At 37.7% G+C, this 25,129-nt stretch overlaps 3 protein-coding genes across 3 annotated transcripts; 1 reads left to right on the plus strand and 2 right to left on the minus strand.

Moving 5' to 3' along the window:
• Positions 1-12,102: 12,102 nt before the first annotated feature.
• On the plus strand, positions 12,103-13,494 carry LOC105953907 (putative F-box protein At4g17780). Its single transcript, XM_012977589.2, has one exon. It carries the CDS (start codon positions 12,103-12,105, stop codon positions 13,492-13,494), a length of 1,392 nt encoding a protein of 463 aa, XP_012833043.2.
• A 1,775-nt stretch (positions 13,495-15,269) lies between these two features.
• LOC148769731 (DNA-directed RNA polymerase II subunit RPB7) lies at positions 15,270-18,262 on the minus strand. The gene is made up of 6 exons (XM_088820976.1): positions 17,657-18,262; positions 16,906-17,085; positions 16,625-16,790; positions 16,471-16,521; positions 15,621-15,755; positions 15,270-15,499 (listed from the first exon to the last, which is right to left on the minus strand). Exons 2-6 carry the CDS (start codon positions 17,019-17,021, stop codon positions 15,434-15,436), a joined length of 534 nt encoding a protein of 177 aa, XP_088677102.1. The 5' UTR covers positions 17,022-17,085; positions 17,657-18,262; the 3' UTR covers positions 15,270-15,433.
• Positions 18,263-20,303: 2,041 nt separating this feature from the next.
• LOC105954011 (GPI-anchored protein) lies at positions 20,304-24,684 on the minus strand. Its single transcript, XM_012977683.2, has 8 exons — positions 24,424-24,684; positions 23,725-23,860; positions 22,784-23,638; positions 21,938-22,183; positions 21,802-21,816; positions 21,140-21,280; positions 21,003-21,050; positions 20,304-20,477 (listed from the first exon to the last, which is right to left on the minus strand). The coding sequence occupies exons 2-8, from the start codon at positions 23,756-23,758 to the stop codon at positions 20,404-20,406; spliced, it is 1,413 nt and encodes a 470-aa protein (XP_012833137.2). The 5' UTR covers positions 23,759-23,860; positions 24,424-24,684; the 3' UTR covers positions 20,304-20,403.
• Between the last annotated feature and the right edge of the window lie 445 nt (positions 24,685-25,129).

Raw genomic sequence — 25,129 nt, forward strand, 5'->3', positions numbered from 1 at the left:
AGACATGGAAGGTTCAAAACGAAAGATTTCACAGCCCACGCCTCGTTCAACATCAAGCTACTCAGAGGTGGCATCCGTCATGACAACAAACGCTACAACCATGGAGGAGCAAATTGCAAGTTTGACAAAGGCAATTGAGGGACTCACAAAGCATGTTCAACAACGAGATTCTCAAATTGCCGAGTTGATCAACAAGATGGACAAAGCCGATGCTAGTCAAGCTGTGGAGAATCAGATAGAAGTTCAAGACGAAGTCGAGACATCCACAAAGCAACAACCAGTTGAAAACGAGAAGGCTCCAGCTCAAGAACTTCAAGTTTCTCCAGAAGGGATGATTCATGTAGATCAAGTGATAACGCTGATCAGTGGAACCATCAAAGACAAGTTGGAAGTGTCGAGAATCATGCTAGTGATTCCCCAGGCTAAAGTCATGGCGTAATTTACTCTCCATATTCTCAGCCTCAACTCAAGACTTTTCCAATTGTATTTGATTTGATCCTCAATTACAGCTTCTAGTTTTAATTAATTGATTCTTTCCATACTTGTAACTAGCATATGTCAAATTGTAATTCTGTATAAATATATGAAATCAACTGACCACAAAGTGTAGTGGTTTCTCAAACTCTCTCATGGTATCAAGAGACTAGGTTGAATAATATTATAACTTCGTTTTACCTTTTTTTCCAATGGCTGCCCAACCATCTACCACTCTTCTCCCCTTCAATACCCTGGTGCACATGATTACAATCAAACTATCATCTTCCAACTATCTCCTATGGAAAAGTCAATTACTTCCCCTCTTAGAGAGTCAAGAATTAATCGGTTATGTTGATGGCACCAAGTCAGCCCCACCTCGTTTCACCGCTGAAAATCCGACGACTCTCACCACGACATATGTCACATGGAAACAAACTGATCAACGCCTCCTCAGTCTTTTGTTGTCCTCTCTTACTGAGGAAGCCATGGCTGCAGTTGTAGGCCTCTCATCTTCGCGTGAAGTGTGGCTTGCCTTAGAAACCACCTTTAGTCATCGCTCGAAAGCTCGTGAACTCCGTCTTAAAGATGATTTACAACTAATGAAACGTGGCACCAGATCTGTTTCGGAGTATGCTCGTGCCTTCAAGTCCCTTTGTGATCAACTCCATGCAATCGGCCGACCTGTTGATGGCACTGATAAAGTGCACTGGTTCCTCCGAGGACTTGGCTCGGAGTTCTCGACCTTCTCCACGGCTCAAATGGCTCTCACCCCTATGCCCGATTTTGTTGATCTTGTACCAAAAGCAGAAAATTTTGAGATCTTTCAAAAATCATTGGAGCCCGCTACACCATCCCCTGCTGCATTTATAGCCACCAATCGTCACCTTGCAAAGCCGATTCACCGAAGCTCTTTTTCACGCAACCAACCAACTAGAAATGGCGGCAATGGACGAGGACATGGACGCTCTTTTGGCAAACGACCACCACGCTGCCAAATCTGCCGCGTGGAGGGTCACTATGCAGACCGATGCCGACAACGGTATGAACGCCAAGGTCATAACCCTGAAGCTCAACTTGCTGAAGCCTTCAATGCATCATGCTCTATTTCTGGTAATGAAGCTTCAGATTGGTTTCTCGACTCAGGAGCCTCGGCCCACATGACTCCAACTCAATCCCTCTTGGACCAGTCCTCTTCTTATACGGGTAAGGATTGTGTAATTGTCGGAAATGGTGCGTCCCTACCCATTACTCATACCGGTAAACTTTCCCATTCCCCTGACGTTCAACTTTTAGACGTTTTGGTTGTTCCTCACATCACTAAAAATCTTCTCTCAATTAGTAAATTAACAAATGACTTTCCGTTATCTGTTACACTTACTAATAATCTCTTTACTATTCAGAATCGCCAAACGGGAAGAGTGGTGGCAACCGGTAAACGAGATGGAGGCCTATATGTGCTAGAACGTGGAAATTCAGCTTTTGTTTCTGTCCTAAAAAATAAATCTCTTCTTGCTTCATATGACCTATGGCATGCTCGTCTAGGACATGTGAATCATTCTGTTATTTCTTTTCTAAATAAAAAAGGACAGCTTTCTCTTACCTCATTGTTACCATCTCCTGGGTTATGTAATACATGTCAACTTGCAAAAAGTCATCGTTTGCCCTATAATCGTACTGAACATCGATCCTCAAAGATGTTAGATCTTATTCATTGCGATTTATGGGGCCCGTCTCCCGTTAAATCAAACTTGGGCTTCACATATTATGCTTTATTTATTGACGATTATTCTCGTTTCACTTGGCTTTATCCATTGAAATTGAAATCTGACTTCTTTAATATATTTATTCAATTTCAAAAATTCGTTGAAAATCAGCATTCGGCTCGTATAAAGATTTTTCAAAGTGATGGTGGTGCAGAGTTCACTAACAACCGCTTTAAAGCACACCTTAGTAGCTTTGGCATTCATCATCAACTCTCTTGTCCATACACACCAGCACAAAATGGTCGGGCTGAAAGAAAACATCGCCATGTTACCGAAACGGGACTTGCCCTTCTTTTTCATTCTCATATTCCCTCTCATTTTTGGGTTGATGCGTTTAGCACTGCGGCTTATGTCATCAATCGGTTGCCAACACCACTTCTCGGAGGTAAGTCGCCTTTTGAAATTCTATATGGTTCATCTCCAAATTATGAAAATTTTCATCCATTTGGTTGTCGTGTTTATCCTTGTTTACGTGATTACATGACTAATAAGTTCTCTCCTCGTAGTATTCCTTGTATTTTTATGGGTTATCATTCGTCTTATAAAGGTTTTCGTTGCCTTGACCCCACCACCTCCAAAATATATATTACCCGCCATGCCCAATTTGACGAAAACCACTTTCCCTTTAAAAATACATCCCAACCCCAACCCATACCCTCTCTCCAAATCTCAAGTTTTCTAGAACCTCCCACAAACAACCCCTTACCTATCCCTGCAACACAATCTCGACATATTTCACAATCCGGATCCACCCCGTGTATTATTTGTACTGATCCAATGATTGAGTCTTTGCAGGCACCTCATTCTCATCCAGGTCATGAGTCTTTGGAGACACCTAATTCTCATACAGGTCAATCTGATACTAACTCGAACATGGGATCGGCTTCTCAAGAGCCTGTGGTTGATCGTGCCACTCATACTATTGCCCCAACGGCTTCTCATCCTATGATCACTCGTGCCAAAACAGGCATTTTCAAAAAACGCCACCCTGCTTATCTCGGATTTGTGGGCTCTTCCGGACTTCTTTGTGCACTACTTACATCCACTGAGCCTAAGGGTTTCAAATCTGCTGCTAAAAGTCCTGCTTGGCTTGCTGCAATGGATGAAGAAATTCAAGCTCTGCAAAGCAATCATACTTGGACGTTGGTTCCTCGACCAGCCAACACTAATATTGTGGGTTCAAAATGGGTTTTCCGGACCAAGTATTTGCCCGACGGATCAATCGAGCGTCTCAAAGCCCGTCTCGTTGCGAAGGGTTACACACAGGTTCATGGTTTTGATTATACAGATACTTTCAGCCCCGTCATTAAGGCAACAACTGTTCGTGTTGTCCTCTCTCTAGCTGTAACCAACAAATGGCCCCTTCGTCAACTTGATGTTAAAAATGCCTTTTTGAATGGCTTTCTCACCGAACATGTTTACATGGAGCAGCCCCCTGGCTATATTGACCCTCGATTTCCTGATCATGTATGTGAATTGAAGAAAGCTCTTTATGGTCTAAAGCAAGCTCCACGGGCATGGTTCGACCGCCTTAGCACTTTTCTTGTTCGTCTTGGTTTTACCTGTAGCCGAGCTGACACATCACTGTTCGTTTATCATAAACACTCTAATATCATATATTTGCTTCTTTATGTTGATGATATTATTATTACAGGAAACAACTCAACTATTCTTGGTCGTTTTACTTCTAAACTCAATTCTGAATTTGCCACTAAGGATTTGGGTTCCCTTAGCTATTTTCTTGGTCTTGAAGCAACAAGGACTTCTGATGGACTCTTTCTCAGCCAGTTAAAATATGCGCGAGATATTCTGACACGAGCTCAACTACTTGATAGCAAACCTGTGCATACTCCTATGGTTGTCGCCCAACATTTGTCTGTTGATGGTCCATTGTTCTCAGATCCGACACTTTATAGATCTCTTGTTGGCGCTCTACAGTATCTAACAATCACACGGCCGGATATTGCTCATGCTGTTAACTCTGTCAGTCAATTTCTCCATTCCCCCACTGAAGACCATTTTCTTGCTGTTAAACGGATTCTTCGCTATGTCAAAGGGACGCTACATTTTGGGCTTAGTTTCCATCCATCTACTACTCCTGGTGCCTTAGTTGCTTATTCAGATGCTGATTGAGCAGGGTGCCCTGATACTCGACGTTCTACCTCTGGTTATTCAATTTATCTAGGTGGAAACTTGGTTTCTTGGAGTGCTAAGAAGCAACCGACCGTTTCTCGCTCAAGTTGTGAATCTGAATATCGTGCTTTGGCGCTTACTGCCGCTGAAGTTCTTTGGCTAATGCATCTTCTCAGTGACCTGAAAGTTTCAATTCTGCAGCAGCCCTTACTCTTATGTGACAACAAAAGCGCTATCTTCTTGAGCTCTAATCCAGTTTCGCATAAACGCGCTAAGCATGTTGAGCTCGACTACCATTTTCTTCGTGAACTTGTCCTTGCTGGCAAACTTAGCACTCGCTACGTTCCTTCTCATTTGCAAGTTGCCGACATCTTCACCAAAAGTGTGTCTAAACCACTCTTTCAACTCTTTCGATCCAAGCTTCACGTACGTTCAAATCCGACGCTCAGCTTGCGGGGGGGTGTCGAGAATCATGCTAGTGATTCCCCAGGCTAAAGTCATGGCGTAATTTACTCTCCATATTCTCAGCCTCAACTCAAGACTTTTCCAATTGTATTTGATTTGATCCTCAATTACAGCTTCTAGTTTTAATTAATTGATTCTTTCCATACTTGTAACTAGCATATGTCAAATTGTAATTCTGTATAAATATATGAAATCAACTGACCACAAAGTGTAGTGGTTTCTCAAACTCTCTCAGGAAGGAAGCTCGAAGTCTCCATCAACCTATGTCAAGCCATACACGCAAAGGATTGATGATCTAAGGATGCCAATGGGCTATATACCTCCAAAGTTTCAACAATTTGACGGCAAAGGCAACCCCAAGCAACATGTGGCACACTTCGTCGAGACTTGCAATGATGCCGGGACGTACGGAGATCACCTCGTCAAGCAATTCGTCCGATCGCTCAAAGACAATGCGTTTGATTGGTACATTGATTTGGGGGCAAACTCCATCGATAGTTGGAAGCACTTAGAGGAAGAATTTCTCAACCGCTTTTACAGCACTCGAAGAACAGTCAGCATGATTGAGCTCACCAATTCCCGCCAGTGGATGAAAGAACCTGTCATCGACTACATCAACCGTTGGAGAAATTTGAGTCTTAATTGCAAGGATCGACTGTCTGAGACATCAGCTATTGAACTGTGCATCCAAGGAATGCAATGGGGACTCCGATATATCCTTCAAGTAATTCAACCTAAAAGTTTTGGAGAGTTGGCCACTCGAGCACATGATATGGAGTTGAGCATACTTGCAAATCAAATTGAAGAACCACCATTCCAAAAGCCGTACCAGCTCAATGAAGAACATATTGAAGAAGAACAAGAAGATCATGAGGATGGGGACAAGTATTTTGAGGAACCAACACCCTATGCAATATGACAAGTCAAATCAAGTGAAACACTCCTTGACACGAGTTTAAAAGGTCTACATGTCCAAATCAAATGAAGCACTCCTTGACACGAGTTTAAAAGGTCTACATGTCCAAATCAAATGAAACACTCATTGACACGAGTTTAAAAGGTCTACATGTCCAAACCAAATGAAGTACTCCTTGACACGAGTTTAAAAGGTCTACATGTCCAAATCAAATGAAGCACTCCTTGACACGAGTTTAAAAGGTCTATATGTCCAAATCAAATGAAGCACTCCTTGACACGAGTTTAAAATGTCTACAAGTTCAAATCAAATCAAACACTCCTTGACACGAGTTTAAAAGGTCTACATGCCCAAATCAAACGAAGTACTCCTTGACACGAGTCTAAAAGGTCTACAAATTCAAGTCAAATACTCATTGATACGAGTTTAAAAGGTCTGCATGTCCAAGTCAAATCAAGGCTCCTTGATACGAGCATAAACTATCTATATATCCAAATCAAGTCAAGGCTCCTTGATACGAGCATAAACTATCTATTAATCCAAATCAAGTCAAGGCTCCTCGATACGAGCATAAACTATCTATATATCCAAATCAAGTCAAGGCTCCTCGATACGAGCATAAACTATCTATATATCGAAATCAAGTCAAGGCTCCTTGATACGAGCGTAAACTATCTACAAATTCAAGTCAAATGCTCCTTCAGCACGAGCTTAAACTGCATATATTTCTCCTTGTCCACATGAGTATAAACTGCGCATGACATCCCTCAAAATGATATATTTTGAACTACGTTATGACTTGATCCCTTTATAGGGTACATAGGCAACTTAGAATCTCTCTAAGTTCAGTCATGATTTCAAAATGATTTCAAAAGATATATGTGCTTTGCTAGATCAAGCTGCAATTGAAGTTGTGTAATTATCGAGACTCATCCACTCCAAAGATGCATTGTCCGTGAACAAGTCTCGAGGGGGCATTTGTAGACGCATAAAATTAATTAATTGGTTAATTAAATTAACCAATTAAATTGTGTCTAAATTAAATTATACCTTGTCTTGCAAGACAAGTCATGGGAATAATTATTAATTAATTATTGGCCAATATGATTATTTCTTCTCTTCCAAGTTATAAGAGATAAATATCAATTTAAAGAGAGCCAATCAAATCGCGCCACGTCATCAAGTAGACTTCAAGTAGGACTCTTATTCTACCACTATAAATAGGGACCCTCCCTACACAATTCACAAACACAACTCAAGAAGAAGAAAAACCGTAGGAGAAAATTCTCTCTACAATATTCAAGTCGTTCTTCATCAAATTCAAGTCGTTCTTCATCAAATTCAAGGCGTTCTTCATCAAATCGAGGGCGTTCTTCAACAAATCAAGAACGAAGGGAGATTGAAGGGCCAAATCCATCAAGAACTCCAAGATCTTCAAGTCAAAACCCGTCAAAGTTCAGCGTTCGATCCGAGATTCAAGTCGCAAGACCCTCAGAAGACGTTATTCAAATCCAAATCAAATCCGGAGAAGATCAAGTCAAAGACCCGACGCCGAAATTCAAAGTCAAACACATATTGTTCTTGAGAGAAGAATCAGAGGATTAAATTAGAGTTTGTAACCCGCAATATTTTATTTTAATTCAATAAATTATCTTTGTGCAAGTTTTTCTTGTTTGTCTAAATCGCAGATAAGAATTTGTTGCTACAATCGGGACCAACAGCTTTCCTCTCAATCAAGTTCCGGATAAATGACCTCTATCCATATGGCAATGGATATGTACATTCCACCAACACATGGATGAAGATTCTTACAATTGAGCAATCATTATTATGTGGAAAGTTTGGGAGATTAGGAATAATAAAATTCGAGGTGAGGAGATTATGAGAATGGGTGATGTTTTATCATGGTGCAAGAGTTATTTAGAGTGCTTCATGCGGAGTCAAATTTTGTCTTAAATTATGAACCAAATAATTATTATAGTTTTAAATTAGAGAATTATTAATCGACAAAATTGTCCCTACGTTTAAATTTAAGGTTTAGTTCAAAATATCTTTCTTTTATATATAAGATTACTTATTTTACTGTGATATACCTCTTAAAGAATCTCGGAAAATACAAAACATAAAAATTATACATCTGTTTGTAAGATTTTTAGTGCATTTCGAATCAGTGCAACCGGAATTCGTACAAGAGAATTATGCTCAAAACACTTAATTTACTGTGTTGTTGCTTAATTTAATGATATATTTAATCTTGATGTAATTTGAACCTTATAAAATGTAAAATATGATAAGGTTCTAGCTTACTTATAAGATGTTTTCACTTTGGAATTTTAAACACTATGTATTTTAGTTTCAAGTACATCTTTTTGAATATGGGGGCGTTTCCGGTTCTCTTTGCCCAGAGAGAGGTCTTCGGCAGGGTGACCCGTTGTCACCTTATTTATTCTTATTTTGTGCCGAAGCGTTGAGTGCTTTGTTTCGGAGAGAGGAAAATATGGGCCGTTTAGATGGCCTCACTATCTGCAGAGGTAAAGCAGACAATATCTCATCTTCTGTTTGCAGACGATACAATGACTCTTTGTAAAGCAATGAGGAGTCCTCGGAAAGCATTAAAAATATACTCAATATCTATGGGAGAGCATCGGGCCAGAAAGTCGATTTCCAAAAGTCTAGTATCGTTTTTTTTAAACGGACAAAACATGAAAAGATTGATAGGATTAAATATCTCTTGCCCATGGCAATAGTGGAGAAGCATGACAAATACCTTAGACTTCCAGCAATTGTAGGAAAACCCAAAAGAGAGGTGTTTGGCCACATTAAGGAAAAAGTATGCAGTAGACTTATGGGGTGGAAAGAGAAATGGCTCTCTCGGGGCGGTAAGGAAATTCTTCTTAAATCAGTTGTTCAAGGTATTCCAACCTTTGCGATGAGCTGCTTTCGTTTACCAGAATACTTCACGAGAGATATTGAAATCCTTATGGCTAAGTTTTGGTGGGAAGGGTCTAACGGCAAAGGAGTTCACTGGATAAAGTGGCAAGAAATGTGCAAAAGTAAGCGAGCAGGTGGTCTCGGATTCAGAGATTTAGAGGCATTTAATACAGCTCTACTTGCAAAACAATTATGGCGATTGTTGGTGATCTCGGAGAGCTTGCTTAGCGGAATATTGAAAGCACGATATTATCCAAATGTACGTTTGTTCGAAGCCACTTTAGGATCAAACCCATCATCCAAAAAGCCTTCTTGAAGCAGGTATTTGTGTGCAGATCGGGAATATAATGGACGTTCAACCAATATTTGGGGGGATCGATGGCTGCCACGAGGAACTACATTCCAGATTTTTTCCCCCAGAGGAGACCAACTAATGGATATGAAAGTTAGTGAGCTGATATTGGAAAACGGGATGTGGAACAACGACATTATCCGTGGATTATTTTTTGAGGAAGATTGTGAGTCTATCCTTTCCATTCCATTAGGGAGCGGGAGAAATGAGGATCGGTATATATGGCATTATAATCGGAATGGGAGATTTTCAGTTCGGAGTGCGTATCACCTGGCTCTACATAAGGCTGTTGATGGAGAAAATAGTCATGGTAGTGGCTCGAGTGTGAATATTGCGGCGGACTGGAAGTGGTTGTGGTCCTTAAATATGCCTAGTAAGGTTAAAATCTTTCTTTGGAGAGCATGCAAAGATCTTTTACCAACCGGAGACAATCTGCGGAAAAGAATTGTAATAGATGAATCAAGATGTATTTTTTTGCAATTGCATAGGCGAACAAGTCATGCATTGCCTATTCTTTTGTTCATTCTCACGTCAAATTTGGGCTTTAAGTGATGTACATATATAATACATCAACTAACATTATGCTGGAATGGATATTGGAAATTAAGGAGAAAGCGGTCAAGGAGCTAGGTTCTTGAAAAATGAGTAGTTATGTGTTGGGCGATCTGGCATACAAGAAATAAAAGATTTTTCGAAGGCATTTACATGGCAGCTAAGGAAACAATGAGTTTTGCTATTAAATATTGGCATGATTTGTTGAATGCTACAGCAGAAGTGCTGAACTCAAACATTCGAACGAACAGAAGTGCAGCAAGATGGGTTCGACAGGAAATGAATGTTGTGAAAATAAATTTTGATGCGGCCATAAACAAGGTAGATGAGATATGTGGTATAGGAGTTATCGCAAGGATGAACTTAGGTGAGTGTGTGGGATGGACCTCTCGCTGTATTAAACATTCTCTGGATCCCACAGCGGCAGAAGCTCAAGCGGTATTCATGGTTGTCGAAATGGCTCGAACAAATAATTGGAGAAGGATTGTACTTGAAGGTGACTCTGCTGTTGAATAAAATTGCAAGCTGTTTCTTCTCAAAAAAAAGAAAAGAAGAAGGATCATTGAGTTTTTAAGATGCAGGCATAAACATAATCAAAATAAATTTTACTATCAATTATCAATTGTAAATTAATCATTAAATTGTATAAATAATTAGGGAAACAATTTTAAAATTTGATATTGAAACATGTTTCTAACTTTTTAGAAATTACAAAATGGCCCATAAGGTATTCGACCGGTGTTCTTGACTATCTGACACAAAATGTGTCGAAAACACGGATACGTTAACAAGTTGAAGGTTTTCGTGCTCCATAAGTTAGAAATGATGATCGAGATTAGGAATTTAATTTTGAAAACATTATTTAAATAAAACAGAATGTTCTTAATACATAAAAAATTATAAAATATAATATATAAAAACCAACAAAAATGGCAATTAGCAGTTAATTCGAATTTGTCAGAAAATTAAAGACGAGGCCACCAATTATCGTCTGGCTTTTTCTTGAGAAAAATTTGCATTTTAAAAATTAATTGAAAGCTAAAAAAGCTATATTCTTATATTTTTATTTTGTATTATTAATGAATTTTTCAATTTTAATATTTATTTTTTATTACTGTTTTGTAGTATTTGTTTCAGATAAAAAGTTGTCTTAATTTTTTCATTGCCGTTCTATCCAGAGTCCATTTAACTATATATAGCTGACAGGTCAAAATGACGTATACTTTTGGATGACGGCGAATTTAATTGGCTATCTCAAAGAATTCATACTAATTACAATCAAGGACACAAGATTAACCCTACTTCATATTTACCCCTATATTTATGTTTTTGTCTCTGAAATCATCAATTGATCATGCTACACCCCCTCATACATAAGTATTCCACTGCATTTGGAAAATGCTTATGACACAATTGCACAAATGCTATTGGTTTATTAAGTGCTCCGATCCTTATACGGAGTTTATGGAATTTATAAATACAAAGCGTGGCAAACGCGTTAGGTACGTAATGCATCGTAAAAGCAATTAACCCTTTTCTTTTCTTCTTTTCTGAAAAATGCATTGCGTATAGAAACTTTTGAGATGGATACACTATAATAATTATGTTCGTACTTCGTCATGTATACCGATATGAACATAATCGGGCTCACAAAGATTCTCATGATCCTACAAACATCTAGCTAGGGTTTGTGCGTAAATTGCCACGAGTTATAAGAGGTAATTTCGATTAAGGTAATGATTAATGAGTCTATATGAATTCCGTACTTGCATTCAATTTTACAATTAAGAAATTCGAAAGAGATAATAGGGTGTACCAGATAATAAAGATAAACTTATAAATTGTTTTTTTCCGTATTGCATGAATAGAAAGATCTATTGTAGGGTAAATTAAGCTTTCACGTAAACCGAATGGTTAAAAAGAAAGGAAGCGCCTCAAATAAACGAATACAATAAAGGAACAAACAATTGAATGAAGTCAGTATAGATCGGCGTAATGCTAAGTTAGAAGACATGCTTTAATTTTGACATAATATTGTTTTTAATATAAAGAAAACGCTCACAGAAATAACGGACACGATAAACAACTTAATAAAGTTACGTGTGATCGTAATAAACCGACACGATAAGTAAACAACTAATAATTAAGGATTATTATATCTTAAATTCAAGTTGAAAATTTTCCAAATATTTTCAAAAAGCAACTTATCTCCCTTGTCTCTTGCTCTATTTTTCACTAGAAAATACTTGAAGGGGCTAAATCGTTACGAAAATATAATTCAGGGACCATGGTGCAAATATCCCAAAATGGACAACCAGGAAAAATAATTGACCACCTTATATATAAATAATTGCCTCATCATTACCAACATCCTCTCTGTAGGGTTTTCATTTCTATTTTTTCAGACAAACAAAAACACAAATCAGCAGCAGCTTTTCTCTCACGCGCCGTCGTAGCTTTGTCTCCAAATTTCCGACCACCTTAAGAAAAAAGAAAAAAAAACAGAAGCAGCCATGAAAACTGATCTTGAATTCCAAACCAGCAGAAACGGCGGCGCCGACCAAGATCCAAATCCAATGGAGGAAGAAGACCAGCAAACCCAACAACAAGTGGTGGCGGCGGCGGCAGAACCACCAGCCGATCTCGATTCGATTCCAGACGGCATCCTCGAAGAGATCTTCACACGGGTACCGGCGAAAACAGTGTTCTGCTGCATGGCCGTCAACACAAGATGGCTGTCAATCTTGGACAACAGAACATTCTTCAAGAGACACCACTCTCTCTCATCGGCCGGACCGCTGGTGGTTTTCAGCGACCCGTCAGGCCGAAGATCGAACCGGGTTCTCCACCTCTACGAGGGCCGGGCTCTACCCGATTACCGACCCATGCCGGCCCGTAGCCTCGGCACCCGAATCGACTTTCCAGATACGGCGAGAGGCCGGTGCACGTTCCTTCACGGCGTGAATTCTTTCGTCACCTCGTGTAAGGGTTTGGTCTGCTGGGCGACTCACCGTGGGGCGGGCGACGTCGTCCTTTCGAACCCGATCACGGGCGAGTACGTGTTGGCCAACGCCCACGCGCGTGGGATGAACAGCCTCAGAGAGCTGGCTTCGGTTTTCGTGGGCGTCGGGTATAGCCGCGAGACGAAGAATTTCGAGCTCTTGAAAATGATTCTCGCGTTGGAAGACGACCCCGTCGACTACTCCATGGTTTGGTATCCGGAGCTCCTCGCTCTGGGTGGCAACTCATGGAGGCCCGCCGGTGAGGCTCTACAATTCGATTTTTCTCGGATGATTTACAATTTGGTCAACGTTGACGACGGAACCATATACTGGAGGTACAAAGACGATTCCTCGATTTGCACCTTCGATTTCGACCGGGCACTCTTCCGCATCGTGGGGCTTCCCGAATTCGAGGGTCCGGTTCTCGAAACGGTTAGTTTGGGAGTGTTGGACGACGCTCTCTGCGCGTCGTTCGCTTCTCCGGACGATACCTATCTGGAGTTGTGGTCGGCTAAGACGGTTGATCACCACGGTGGGGCCCGCGGTGGTGTTGAGACGGCTTGGAAGATGCTTTACCGTATACGCATCGATACTTCGGCGGCTGTGCTTGAGAATAACGGTAGGGTTTGGTCGAGAGGTGCGTGTCGACCGGTTATGTACGTGGAGAACAATAAGATATTGTTGCATGATCGGAGGACCGATTTCCGCTTGTACGATGTCGTGACGGGGAGCGAGGCTGTGTTCCCTGTTGTGGACGACATAAACGATGATGATGACGAGGACGATGATGGGCATCGGTTCGCCGTGCAAGTGGTTTCTCTTGTACCCAGCATTATTTGCTTGAAAGAGACGTTGAACATACAAGACGGGAAAATTAGGGTTTTACGCACCGAATCGAGGTAATTCATTTCGATCTAATGAATAACTTTCTATCTTGTAGCCTGATTGAGCTATTGAATCATATATATATATATATATATATATATATATATATATATATATATATATATGCAAATATTTCATGTTCTATATATGTGGATTTTATGTGCATTGTTTGAACATGTTGAAAAAATTTCAAGTGAAGCTTAGTTCCTATATATGTTCACTATTTTATGCAAATTTTCGAACTGTTTCCATTTTTTTTCGTTAGATGGCGAACAATCTATGCAGATGTTCGAGTTTCCAAATATGATTTTTCCGATGTCTTCTGTTATTTTTTAATATAAATGAATGTGTGTCTTAATTTTAGAATGAATAGTAATACTGAGTAAACGGAAGAATGGGGAAATTTAATCATGGTCTTCTATATTAGGGAATTAGAAGATTAAATGAGTAGTTAAGTCGATAGAGAACGTAAAATGCCTAACACTTTCGATGCTCGTAAAGCGCGGAATTATATACGTCTCTTTTTAAATCATTACCACATTTCTAAAGAGAATTGAATGCATTATGTAGGAGGACAACAAGAAGACAAGGTGCCAGATTTAGAGGTATCTCAGCGTCAGCGTCAACAGGCGAAAGCTCCCGACGACGGAGTTATAAAAGAAAAAGAGGATGAACATTGTTTTATTAACATCTTTTTGAATTTTTCTTATTGCAAAAACTATTATATCATTTTAATTTATTCTTAGAATTAAAAACTTCTCTATGTTTGTTAGTGTATGCTTTTATAGATATATTGGAAAACTATATATGTTAATGTGAGTTTCGTGTCCTTGTTGTTGATGTTCATGAGTAGGGGTATAAATCGGACGAATCGGATAGGAATAAGCACTTTCGGAAAAATTCTGATTTTTCAAGAACAAGTTCCAATTCCGTTCTAAAAAAAATCGGAATTAGAATTCCGGAAATTGGAATGAAAAAACTTGTTCTAAGATTGGAAAATTTCAGATCAGAACCGGCTGAAATTGGAAATTTCGTTCTCAAAGGAAAGATTGTATACGCCAGCAAGATAAATGGAGAATTTAGTTTTTTTTACTTTTTTATTTATTTTGTGTTGCAGCTTGAAGAAAGTAGAAGCCACAAAAAATGATCAAATTTTTTTTTTATTGATTAATATTTAGAGAAAAAAATAAAAAGAAGGGAGAAATCTTGATTTTCGCGGAAAATTTCAAGACAATGGGCTGTTTAGGTAATTTGCAATAACTTCCTCTTAGCTAAGAATTTTCTTACGTGCAGTATGCAGCTCAAATTGGGTAAAATAAGTACAAACTGAAGAATATTCCACATAATCTAGAAGATTCCATTTAATCTGGCACCGCAAAAGTGAACGTGCATGAAGTTTCACAGTTGAGGAGTAGTTGTAATTATCCAAACATGATTGAATTTTTTTTGTAATCGGACCGTACTTTACCCTTTATTTTATTATTATTTAATTTAAAAATTAGAAACTTCTATCCACTGTTTTCTAGCACAATCAAATTTTATTTTCGGAATATTTACTGGTGTGTATTTTTTTCATTTTCAATCACACAATGTTTTACAATATCCACTGCATATACATACACCTGCTTCAGCATAATTTTTGTTTTGTTAATTAATTTATTTTTTTGCATAAGGGTTTGGCACAAATATCCAGAAGTGCAGTTGAAAAATATTCAAACATTTTGTAAAAGATATTCCCAACTATATTTATGATTTTCCTATACATTACATACGATTGATTCAACACGGTCGAATTGAAATCTATACATTACATACGATTGATTCAACACGGTCGAATTGAAATAAACTATAGCCCAATTGAACTAGAAATCTTGAAACGGAAAACGAACTTCACGAGGTCGAATTGAAATAAACTATAGCCCAATTGAACTAGGAATCTTGAAACGGAAAACGAACTTCACGAGGTCGAGCTTGGATCGCTTATCACGCCCAAAAAGTCATCCTTTATCGTGCCAATACAGAACTGCGATAATAAGGAAAAAATATTAGAGCCACAAAACACAGAATTCTGATACAACTATAGTCGGGAGCCGGGAGCAAAGTATTTTTATTTTTTTTTGAAATATCAATATATGAAGACTTACGATTTCAGTGGCATCGACTCGAGTTCCAATAATCTTCAGACGGACTTCACTCTCTTTCTGGATTCTTACAGATCCGTCCGATGTCGTGTAGTTGGGCATATCTCCGGTCTGGAACTCCATGTCGTCCGGAATCAACTACAAACAAGAAATCAAAATTTCGAATTAGAACGAAACTATTAAGCCAGAATTAGGAACAAAATTGCAAAGGGAAACTTGCTTCGAAAACAATCCAAAAGGCAAAATATCAAAGTATTGTTAACTATTAGAAGCATAGACATACGATGGTTGATAGTTTTCCATCACAAACAATTCCACAAAACAGAAGTATACGTAAAGGAGCATTTCAAAGAAAGATGCAAAGGTCTTCTAGAATTACGTACACAACAAACTTTAAAATAATTACAACAAACCTTAATTGAGTTTTCGATAATGAAGAGAGAAGTTTTTAAATAACAAATGACAGTCAAACTGTAAAGGCAACTCTAATAACGTGATGTATATTCAAACCACGATCAAAATTAGAAAAAAAAAATCGTTAGGAATCACTCGAGTCTGCACAGCGGATCGATCACACAGATATTTTCAGAATATGCTATACTTTCGGGGCTTGATAACATATACATAGTTAAAGTGACATAATGAATAGAAAACGGATCTGAGGCAAGTTATTGCTACAGATGCTCATAATCCCAAAAGTTTAACTGGACCACATTAACAGTCACTTATACATCATTCAAAAAAAAATTCGACAAAAAAACGAAAGACAAGTACCAAGTAAACATGGTTCCATCCTACGTCTAAGAGAAGTATATAAGCAACAAGAAGTAACAGAGGAAATTAAGCCACTAACATGATTGGATACGAAGATTTGGACAGGTCCAGCTTCAGCAAAAAACCCCATCTGCAACAATTTTAAGTACAGTGTATAAATCATAAAAGATAAATAAACACAAGCAAATGATCAAAAATTGGAGGGTGGGGTGGGTTGGTGGGGGGTGTCTAACCTTGTTAACCATGGTTACGACAGCTTCCAAAATCTCGCCTTTGAAGGGTCGGAATACAACACATTGATACTTAACTGGAAAGGTAACGAATCCAGTCCCATCACGGATTAACCCTTTCCCGATACTCTCAACACCAGTTATTGCCACGATAAACCCATGGCGACCACTGGTAACACAATAAATAACAATTAAAATGGTCAAGCATCGGACAAACCATGTAATCATAAATAAATGAAAAAAAAAAAAACAAGAGAAAATGCAAACTGCAGGATTTAATAAACCTGCAAGTGCCTTCAACATCCTTCATGAGCTTGGAGACAAGCTTATCTTTCATATCACGGCCAAAGTGACGAGGGTGCAGCTGCATGTTTCGCTCCAATACTATGTGAAAAAACATCTTTCCTTCTTTGCTTTTTCGTTGATTTCAGGTTGCGGTGAGAAATTATTTATCAAGTATCTTCCTGAAATTACAAAACGGAAAAAAGTTACAGACTTGGGCACTACGACCTCATCAAAATCTTACTCCTCAAATCACTCAACACAACACAATTAGGCATTTATTGATTAATCCATCAATTGCTAGACCTTTAAAGCAGAAAACTAGGGGAGGAAATACATATAAGATTATGAATGTAGACGATACAATGAAAAGCAACAAGACTTAAAAGCAGAACGATTTCACGTTTTCGAGCTAAGCATTACATTGGGTTAAATCACACTGCCATATCCTTTTGCTAAACTATTCTAACCAAAACGAAGGCTTGTTAAAACTCATGGATTAGGTCTAATCAAAATTAGAATAAATAAATAAATAGAAAGGCAAGTAAAAGCAATACAAACTTGATAAACATAGAAAAGCTATGGTCTTTGAATAACGCGTTGCTCCAAAAAACAAAAAGTCGAGATTTTTGTATTTACCATCATCCTATTGACAAATAAATTAGCAGAGTAACGAGAATAAAATACAAAATAAAAGTAATAAATTGTTCTTTCAAATTTTCAAATAATAAAAAAAAAATTTCGAAGTCTCACAGGAAAATCCAAACGAGCAACTTCAAAAACTTTTTAAATCCACGTCGTCCGGCGAGCAACAACTTATTTCGATTGAAAAAATTCTTTCAAGCACCAACTTCTTTCAACCAACAACTTCTTTCAATTGACTTCTTTCAAGCACCAACTTCTTTCAATTGACTTCTTTCAATCGACGTTGCCGGTTTCGGGCTGATACACGGCGTCGGGTTAAACCTGCAGCAAGGATGAGATGGCGGCGGAAGTAGACGGAATTGTGAGAGATGTGTAGGAATGGGGGAATTGTTAGAGAGAGATTGAGAGAGATTTATAGAGATTATTGGAGAATTACATGAAAATTTTAGAACCGGAAATAGGGCTGTGAGCTGTGAGAGATTGAGAGAGATTTATATAGCTTTTAGAACGGGAAATAGGGCTGCGAAGAGATTGAGAGAGATTAGCGAAGAGCGGGAAATAGGATAGGGCTGTGAGCTGTGAGAGATTGAGAGAGATTTATATAGATTCTTAGATTATTACAGGATAGTTTTAGAAGAACGGGAAATAGGAGAGATTGAGAGAGATTTATATAGATTCTTGAAGAATTACAGGAAACTTTTTAGAACGGGACGAGAGATTGAGAGCAATGTTTTCATAACCAGACCGGACCGTCCGGTTCAACCGGTTCAATCTCGAACCGGTTATTGGCCCGGTCCGGTTCGACCGTAAAACTCGCGAAAGCCAAAAAACCGGGCAGAATGATTATGGACCGGACAAATCACGGTTCAACCGGAAAAAACCGGTGAAAACCGGCTATGAAAGAAGATGTTTGAGTTGAAGGATTTAAGGAAGAAAGCAGAGTAAAAGGAGAAAAAAAATCAAAATAAAAAATGTTTTTTTTTCTTCTTTTTGTGTTCTTCTGAACATTGTCGGCGGAAGGAGAAAGAGTGTAGATGGTGAGACTTGAGAGTGTTAGGGTTTGCAATTATTTCGGAAAATGACTTAAATAGAAAAAATAGAGTTAGAGGTGCTTTTTAAAAAATAGCTTAAGCAGATTATTTTAAGAGAAGCAAAAACAAAAGTTGCTTTTACAAACACCTAAAAACCGATTATGAGCAAAAACAAGCTCATTATCACTTTCAAAAAACTTTTGCAAACACCACCTTAATCTATAGAGTTTATGTGACATTTCATTGTAAGAAACTGCATTGGATACATTAATAATTGTTTGGTAAATTACACCTACATCCTCAGGTATTCTAAAATAATTTTAAGGTCCCTGTAGTATTGGTAGTTACAGCCACGTCACTGAAACAATCACCGGAATCATGATTTCACGTCATAGGGGCCGATATGCATGCACTATATTTGTTTGCCCCGGGGCCGTTTATGCTACTATAACGAAAATTTATGAATCTTATATAAAATAATAAGGATTTGAGAAATGTTAGAAGAGTCATGTCACCCCTAGCTTTATTCTGTTTCCATCACCGCCTGAAACTAATAGTCCTTTAGAATAGGGATGGCAATGGGTACGGGTTTGGCGGGTCTTGGACCCGGAACCGACCCGTTTGGGGCGGGTCTGGGTCAGCTAAATGGTTCTGGGGCGAGTAATGGGTTTAAGATTCTAGAACCGGATGGTTCTGGGTCGGGTTACGGGTCTTATTGGAACCGACCCGTATATATATATATATATATATATATATATATATATATATATATATATATATATATATATATATATATATATATATATATATATATATAATTTCGAGTTTCATTTATCAAACTATTAATTTTCATCTTGTCTATTCTCATTTACCTATTTTCACTGTTTTATTTTTCGATTCTCATTTCTCGTGAGTAATATTTATGACTTGTCGACCACCGCTAATTGTCTTCCATTTTGAATTTTACGTATTATCGAAGTTAAATATAATTAATTGTAATTTTATTGTTCATGTTATGACACTTGAAGAGATTTTTTAAAATATTGTATTTTAGTATTGAGATTATTTCGTAAAAATATACAAGCAAAATGTTATGAAAGTTAAAATATATTAAACTTTTTGTATGTTAATGGGTCTAACGGGTCTGGCGGGTCGGAACCGTTTAGTTAGGGTTTGGGTTGGGGCGGGTCTGGGTCTAAGCTTAAGCGGGTTGAGGCGGGTCTTGGGTTTATATATTTTTCGTGGGTCGGGTCTTGAGTTTAGGCAAACCCGGCCCAGAACCGACACGTTGTCATCCCTACTTTAGAACCCTAACGGAATAAGTCATCCAATACATTATTCCATTAGAATTTCTAACAATATTTTAGAAGTGATTGTAATCATCATTATCTTAGGGGTGTAGGTGTAATTTACCTTAATTATTATTTCTTGAAGTATTTTTTTCTTGTCCAAAGTGTGATTATGCGCCTAGTTTTGCTCTTTCATTTTTTTGTTTATAAAGCCAAAAAAATGTGTATATGTTTGTGTTGTAAGGCCATTGTATAAAGCCGATTTTCATAGAAAAAATGAATATCTAAGTCCTAAATAACTGCAAACATAATGCGTACGAGCATGTGAACAATCTTCCCGCAAAAAAATTAAAAATTTAAAAAAAATAACGAATATGCAATGATCATGACAACGGCATCTTTTTTTTTTCCGAAACAACAAATACTATACACATGAACGAAGCTCAACAACATATACATGTAACCAACCAGCCAAAAGGGAATCCTAAAGCCCTACAACATAAATGGGCTCAAACCTGCTCTTCTAAATGTGTCCTCAAAACAATAAAATATTAAATACAAAAATTGAAAGAATCGGTACAAAAAAGTCGACCCCACCTCCCCGGCAGCCTGAATTGGACAACGACACAATCATCAATTTTTCTCAAACAAAATCGGAACAACGCTATGTGTCATAATTCATTTACGATTGTCCAAACTATATATTACTAAAAAAAAGCGTTGGAAAATAGCAACTATGCATAGGAAAAACGAAACGACTAAAAAAAAAAATTTGTCTTGTTTCAATTTTCAAGACTTATTACTTCCACTGTTCCATAATAACTCTCTCTTTTTAAAAATATTTTGTTCCATATTATATGTCACTTTAGATTTCCAATATTGCAATTTTTTCCTGTTTTAACCTTATTAATTCAACTCTAAGTATTAACTCTCTCTTATCACATAATTAAATCAGCAAGGTCATTTTAGTCTTTCTAATGTGTTTTTTTTCTAAAATCAAGAAACATTTATTAAAATTATTAATACTTGTGCAAAGCTAAAAACGACAGTTAATTCGGAACGGAGGGAGTAGTAAAGAAAACTGAATTAAATGGGGAAAAACTATTACACCGAGTGCATAACGGAAGTACGTACCAGGATTACCCGAATTCTGTGACGTAGGTAGTGCAGGCAAAGACATCTCTGAAAAAATTCAGGCAGAACTCGTTAGAAACTATTCGTTTCATTAAAATTAAGAAATAATATAAAATATTAATAAATAAATAAATTACCAGGAGCACAAAGAGACATAGATGTCATGGAAGATGACGACGGCCACGGAGCTGCAATATTGTCGCTCAAATCACAAGTGAAACTAAACCCCGTTGAATTATCGTACACCATATCGGCTGGTAGGCTCGGAAGTAAACACCCTGCATTCAAATTAAATTCATCATTAATTAATTAATTAATGTTTATTTTCATGTTTATATATAATTTGATGTTGCATTAAAAGGTTCCCCCCCTGAAACAAATGGCAGTTGTGTATCGAGACTCGTTTTCATAACACAATTTTTTTTTGCAAAATAAATTATTTTCTAGAACATTAACATCAAAAGATTGCAAAAAAATTATAACAAAACAATTAAGTAGAATAAGGGCTTGTAATAATTCTTACAACACCAAACGTCGAACGATAAAACTCATCATAAATTGCACACGACGGGAAATTAGAGACCCCAAGGCAATACCTATATATCCAATGGCCTAATTTGAAAATTGGGGCAAAATTAAATATTATCCGAATAATTTACGATCTGACAAAAAAAATTAAAAAAAAAATCCCCTGATTGAACACCAATTTAATTCGTCTCACAAGAATAGAGATTTAGGTATGGAACTAAACAAAATGATTGTCAGTCGAATAATACATAAATTGGATTGAAATAGTTACCTTCTTGTCCATACGCTGCCAACCACAGACGAGAAAAGAAGAAAAAAAAAAGAAAAAAAAAAGTGTAAGTTTATCAGAAACCATCGATGTCGAGTAAGAAATTAAATTGTAAGAAAAAATCAAATATTGTTGTTACCTTGTAGACTAAAATCTTTTATGTCCACGTCACAAAGCTCGTAAACATTTGTGATGACACCACCCTTTTGGAGCATGGAGCCGAACATGGTGGCACACATAATCGCTTGCCGATTAGTAATCAACATTTGTCGTTGAATACTTGCTATGTAATTATTGAGTGAGCTACAACACGACGGACTAGGTGCGGCAACATTGTGGCATGCATCGATTACTTCTAACGGCGGTTTCAAATCCAAAGGACAAGCTGCATCCCGTAAGGTAATTGTCACAACACAATACATTACAATATGAAGTCCAACTAAATGGAATAAAAAAGGGTAAATTACAACCACCCCCTGAGGTATGGTCAATTACAAAAAAAACCCTCTTGTTGGAATAATTACATCTACCCCTCAACTATGATTTTTCTTTACACTTCCACCCTTATGGTGTCAAATTCAACATAATCATCTAGATTGTACTCGTTTTGTGTAAAAATACAGTTTCTGATGAACCTTAATATGATAGTTACAAGCCAAAAAACACATATTATGATCATCTTGCTTCAAAATGTAGAGTTCGAATGGGATAAAACGGTTACAAAAGTGATAATATTCCATATAATCTCGAAGATTCCACTAAATTTGAAACCGCAAGGGTGGACGTGTAAGAAGATTTATAGACGAGGGGGTGGTTGTAATTACCTAAACAGGTGGGGGGTTTTCATAATTAGATCATACCTCAGGGGTGGTTGTAATTTACTCAATAAAAAAACGAAACGAGAAGAACACGGACACAAGCAAATAGTTTGCAATTTATGGAGTCTTTTTTTAGTACACATTTAAATGGACAGATAGATACTCACCTTTATTAACTTTGCAAGCAGACAATATTCGGAACGCCTTGTTCGCGGAATCAATAGGAAGTTTCTTCGAAATCCACGAAAAGACAACCCCTTTACAATCACTAATCACATCAACATGAGTAGAAATTCCACCAGTACCCTTATCATCGCTCAGATACGATTGCACCCCCGATATCTTAAGTGCAGCCTCCATAATCACGGGCTGACAGCTAGGTCTACAACATTCTTTAAGAGGGTCTATTGAACCACAAGCCTCCAGTAATTTACTCGTATTCACCGTTTTCTCGAAAGTGTCCATGTCTTTAACAGGACAAGAGCCACCCGTCAGGTTCGTAGATTTCGCGGAGCATATAAACGGGATCGAACTATTCGCTCCCCGGCTCGCTAATATACTGACAATATCCTTAAAACAATCGTCGGCATGCGCGGTTTGCAGTACTAGATTGTCCGAACCCGTACTGTACAGCCCTTGGAATATACGGAGTAAGCTGCTGAACTGTGGGCAGCATATAACGTTTCCTACAACTGCTGCTAACGGCTGGTTACAGTCGGAGGCTGTTCTTTCCATTATACTCGAAACAGCGGAGAAGTTTACGGGGCATCGTCCGGTTAGGACAGGATCGTAGGTACTAGGATGTGTGGGGTACATTGGTGGTAACGAGTTAACTGGGAATGAATAATGTGGGATAACGGTGGGCGATATTTCAATGGGTTCGAAAATTCCGCTTTTCGGTGGGGTAGCTAAATTTGGTGCCGAATAAATGCGAATGGGCTCCGATAGTGACCCGAGGGACAGCACATTCTTGAAACTATACAGCCAGATTGTTAAATGCAGCAAACAATGGAACCAATAGCCTGCAAATCCCGTAGAACAAGATTATACGTAAGCATTCGTCTCAGTCGGTTAAATTTTTAAATAAGAAAATAGAGATTCTTCTTACCCTTGAGCCGAGTAGCGGTTGTTACGCAATCCATAACACCCACTAACCGTCAGGCAACATGGGGACTTTGTGATATAATCTCGAAGGTTAAATTGAAATTTACGAAAGGGAAATGGTTGAATCAGTAAGCTGAAACCTGCAAAACAAGTTTAAACACGGTAATACGAAAAATCCCACAATTTTATTTCATCTTGAATTTTTTTTTTTATTTCTCTTGTATAAAAGAATCATCTAAAAAAACAAGAAATCGAAGATAACGATTCGTATTCCAGTTTATCGAAAAGGAATCAAATCTTCAAATGTCTCTTTCCATTAATTTAAATTCCGTTTCACAAGTAGCTCCGGAATCAGAATTAGCATAAAATTAAGCTAAAGAATAAAACATCTAATTACTTCAAATCGAAACAAAAAAAAAAAAAAAGTAATTTTCGATTGTTTGCCCTTAACTCCAAAAATCATCACTGTTTCAGCAAAATTTCAGCAAAACCCAGGAAAAATCTAGAACCCTAAATCACTACCCACACTAAACAAAATCAAAACATAAAATCAGAACTAAAAATGCAGCTCAAATACACCACAAGATCTATCCCCCACCATCATTCAATTCAACAAATCAAATCAACACATACCCACGCAAAAAAGAAACCCTAAAAATGCGTGCTTTTCTGCGAAAATGGAGAGCTGCTTAAGCAACAATACCTGGAAAATCGGAATCCGCTAGTGATTTCAGGATCACTTGTCATAAAAATGCAATAAATCGGCACAGAAATTCGACCTCGAGATTAGCTAAAAATGTCTGCAAGTAATTCGAGAAAAGTAGAGAAAAAAAAAAAGAAAAAAAAAAAACCCTAAGAAAAAGTTGGGGAAAGTTGAGCTGAATGATTACTATGGAGATAAAGCGTGGAAAGAAACTGCGGAAGCTTTTTTCCTCTTTGTCTATGGCTTTTCTTCTCCTCCTTTTTTTTTTGTTTTTTATTATTATTGATTATTATTATTATTTTTATATGCAAAAGAGTAAATTACGAAAACCTCCTGAACTTAGACTAAATTAAGAAAATGCCCCTATCTATCTTTAATTATCAAAATCCTCCCAATGTTTGTTTATGTATTACACCAACTCTATTACGGTGTGATTTTTTTCACGAAATTATTTTTATTCCAGGGAATATTTCTCTGAAAATGTCGATTCTACCTATACAGATATGACATTTTTTAAGCTATTTCTCAGTGTTTTGAAACTCGGAGAGGAACGGCCGATTGAACCGCAAACCAATGCCTTGTCCGGTCATGTTTGACCGATTGAACCGTAATATTGGCATTCGAGTGAAATTTTGGTTTTCTGCTCAAAATTGTGTTTTTTCAAAAAAAAAAAAAAAACCAAATAAAATGGCCAAAAAAACGTCTT

Source organism: Erythranthe guttata, chromosome 7 (assembly GCF_056151865.1).
Source record: "Erythranthe guttata isolate IM_541 chromosome 7, IM_541, whole genome shotgun sequence".
In the NCBI taxonomy this organism is placed as follows: domain Eukaryota; kingdom Viridiplantae; phylum Streptophyta; class Magnoliopsida; order Lamiales; family Phrymaceae; genus Erythranthe; species Erythranthe guttata.

Coding starts and splice junctions, on each gene's coding strand:
- LOC105953907 (XM_012977589.2), top strand. CDS start 12,103: ATGAAAACTGATCTTGAATTCCAAACCAGCAGAAACGGCGGCGCCGAC.
- LOC105954011 (XM_012977683.2), bottom strand. CDS start 23,758: ATGGATTGCGTAACAACCGCTACTCGGCTCAAGG. Junction 23,639..23,724: donor AACCGCTACTCGGCTCAAGG/GTAAGAAGAATC, acceptor CGGGATTTGCAG/GCTATTGGTTCCATTGTTTG. Junction 21,051..21,139: donor TATGTCTCTTTGTGCTCCTG/GTAATTTATTTA, acceptor GAATTTTTTCAG/AGATGTCTTTGCCTGCACTA.
- LOC148769731 (XM_088820976.1), bottom strand. CDS start 17,021: ATGTTTTTTCACATAGTATTGGAGCGAAACATGCAGCTGCACCCTCGT. Junction 16,791..16,905: donor GATGTTGAAGGCACTTGCAG/GTTTATTAAATC, acceptor TTGTGTTACCAG/TGGTCGCCATGGGTTTATCG. Junction 15,500..15,620: donor GAGTCGATGCCACTGAAATC/GTAAGTCTTCAT, acceptor TTATTATCGCAG/TTCTGTATTGGCACGATAAA.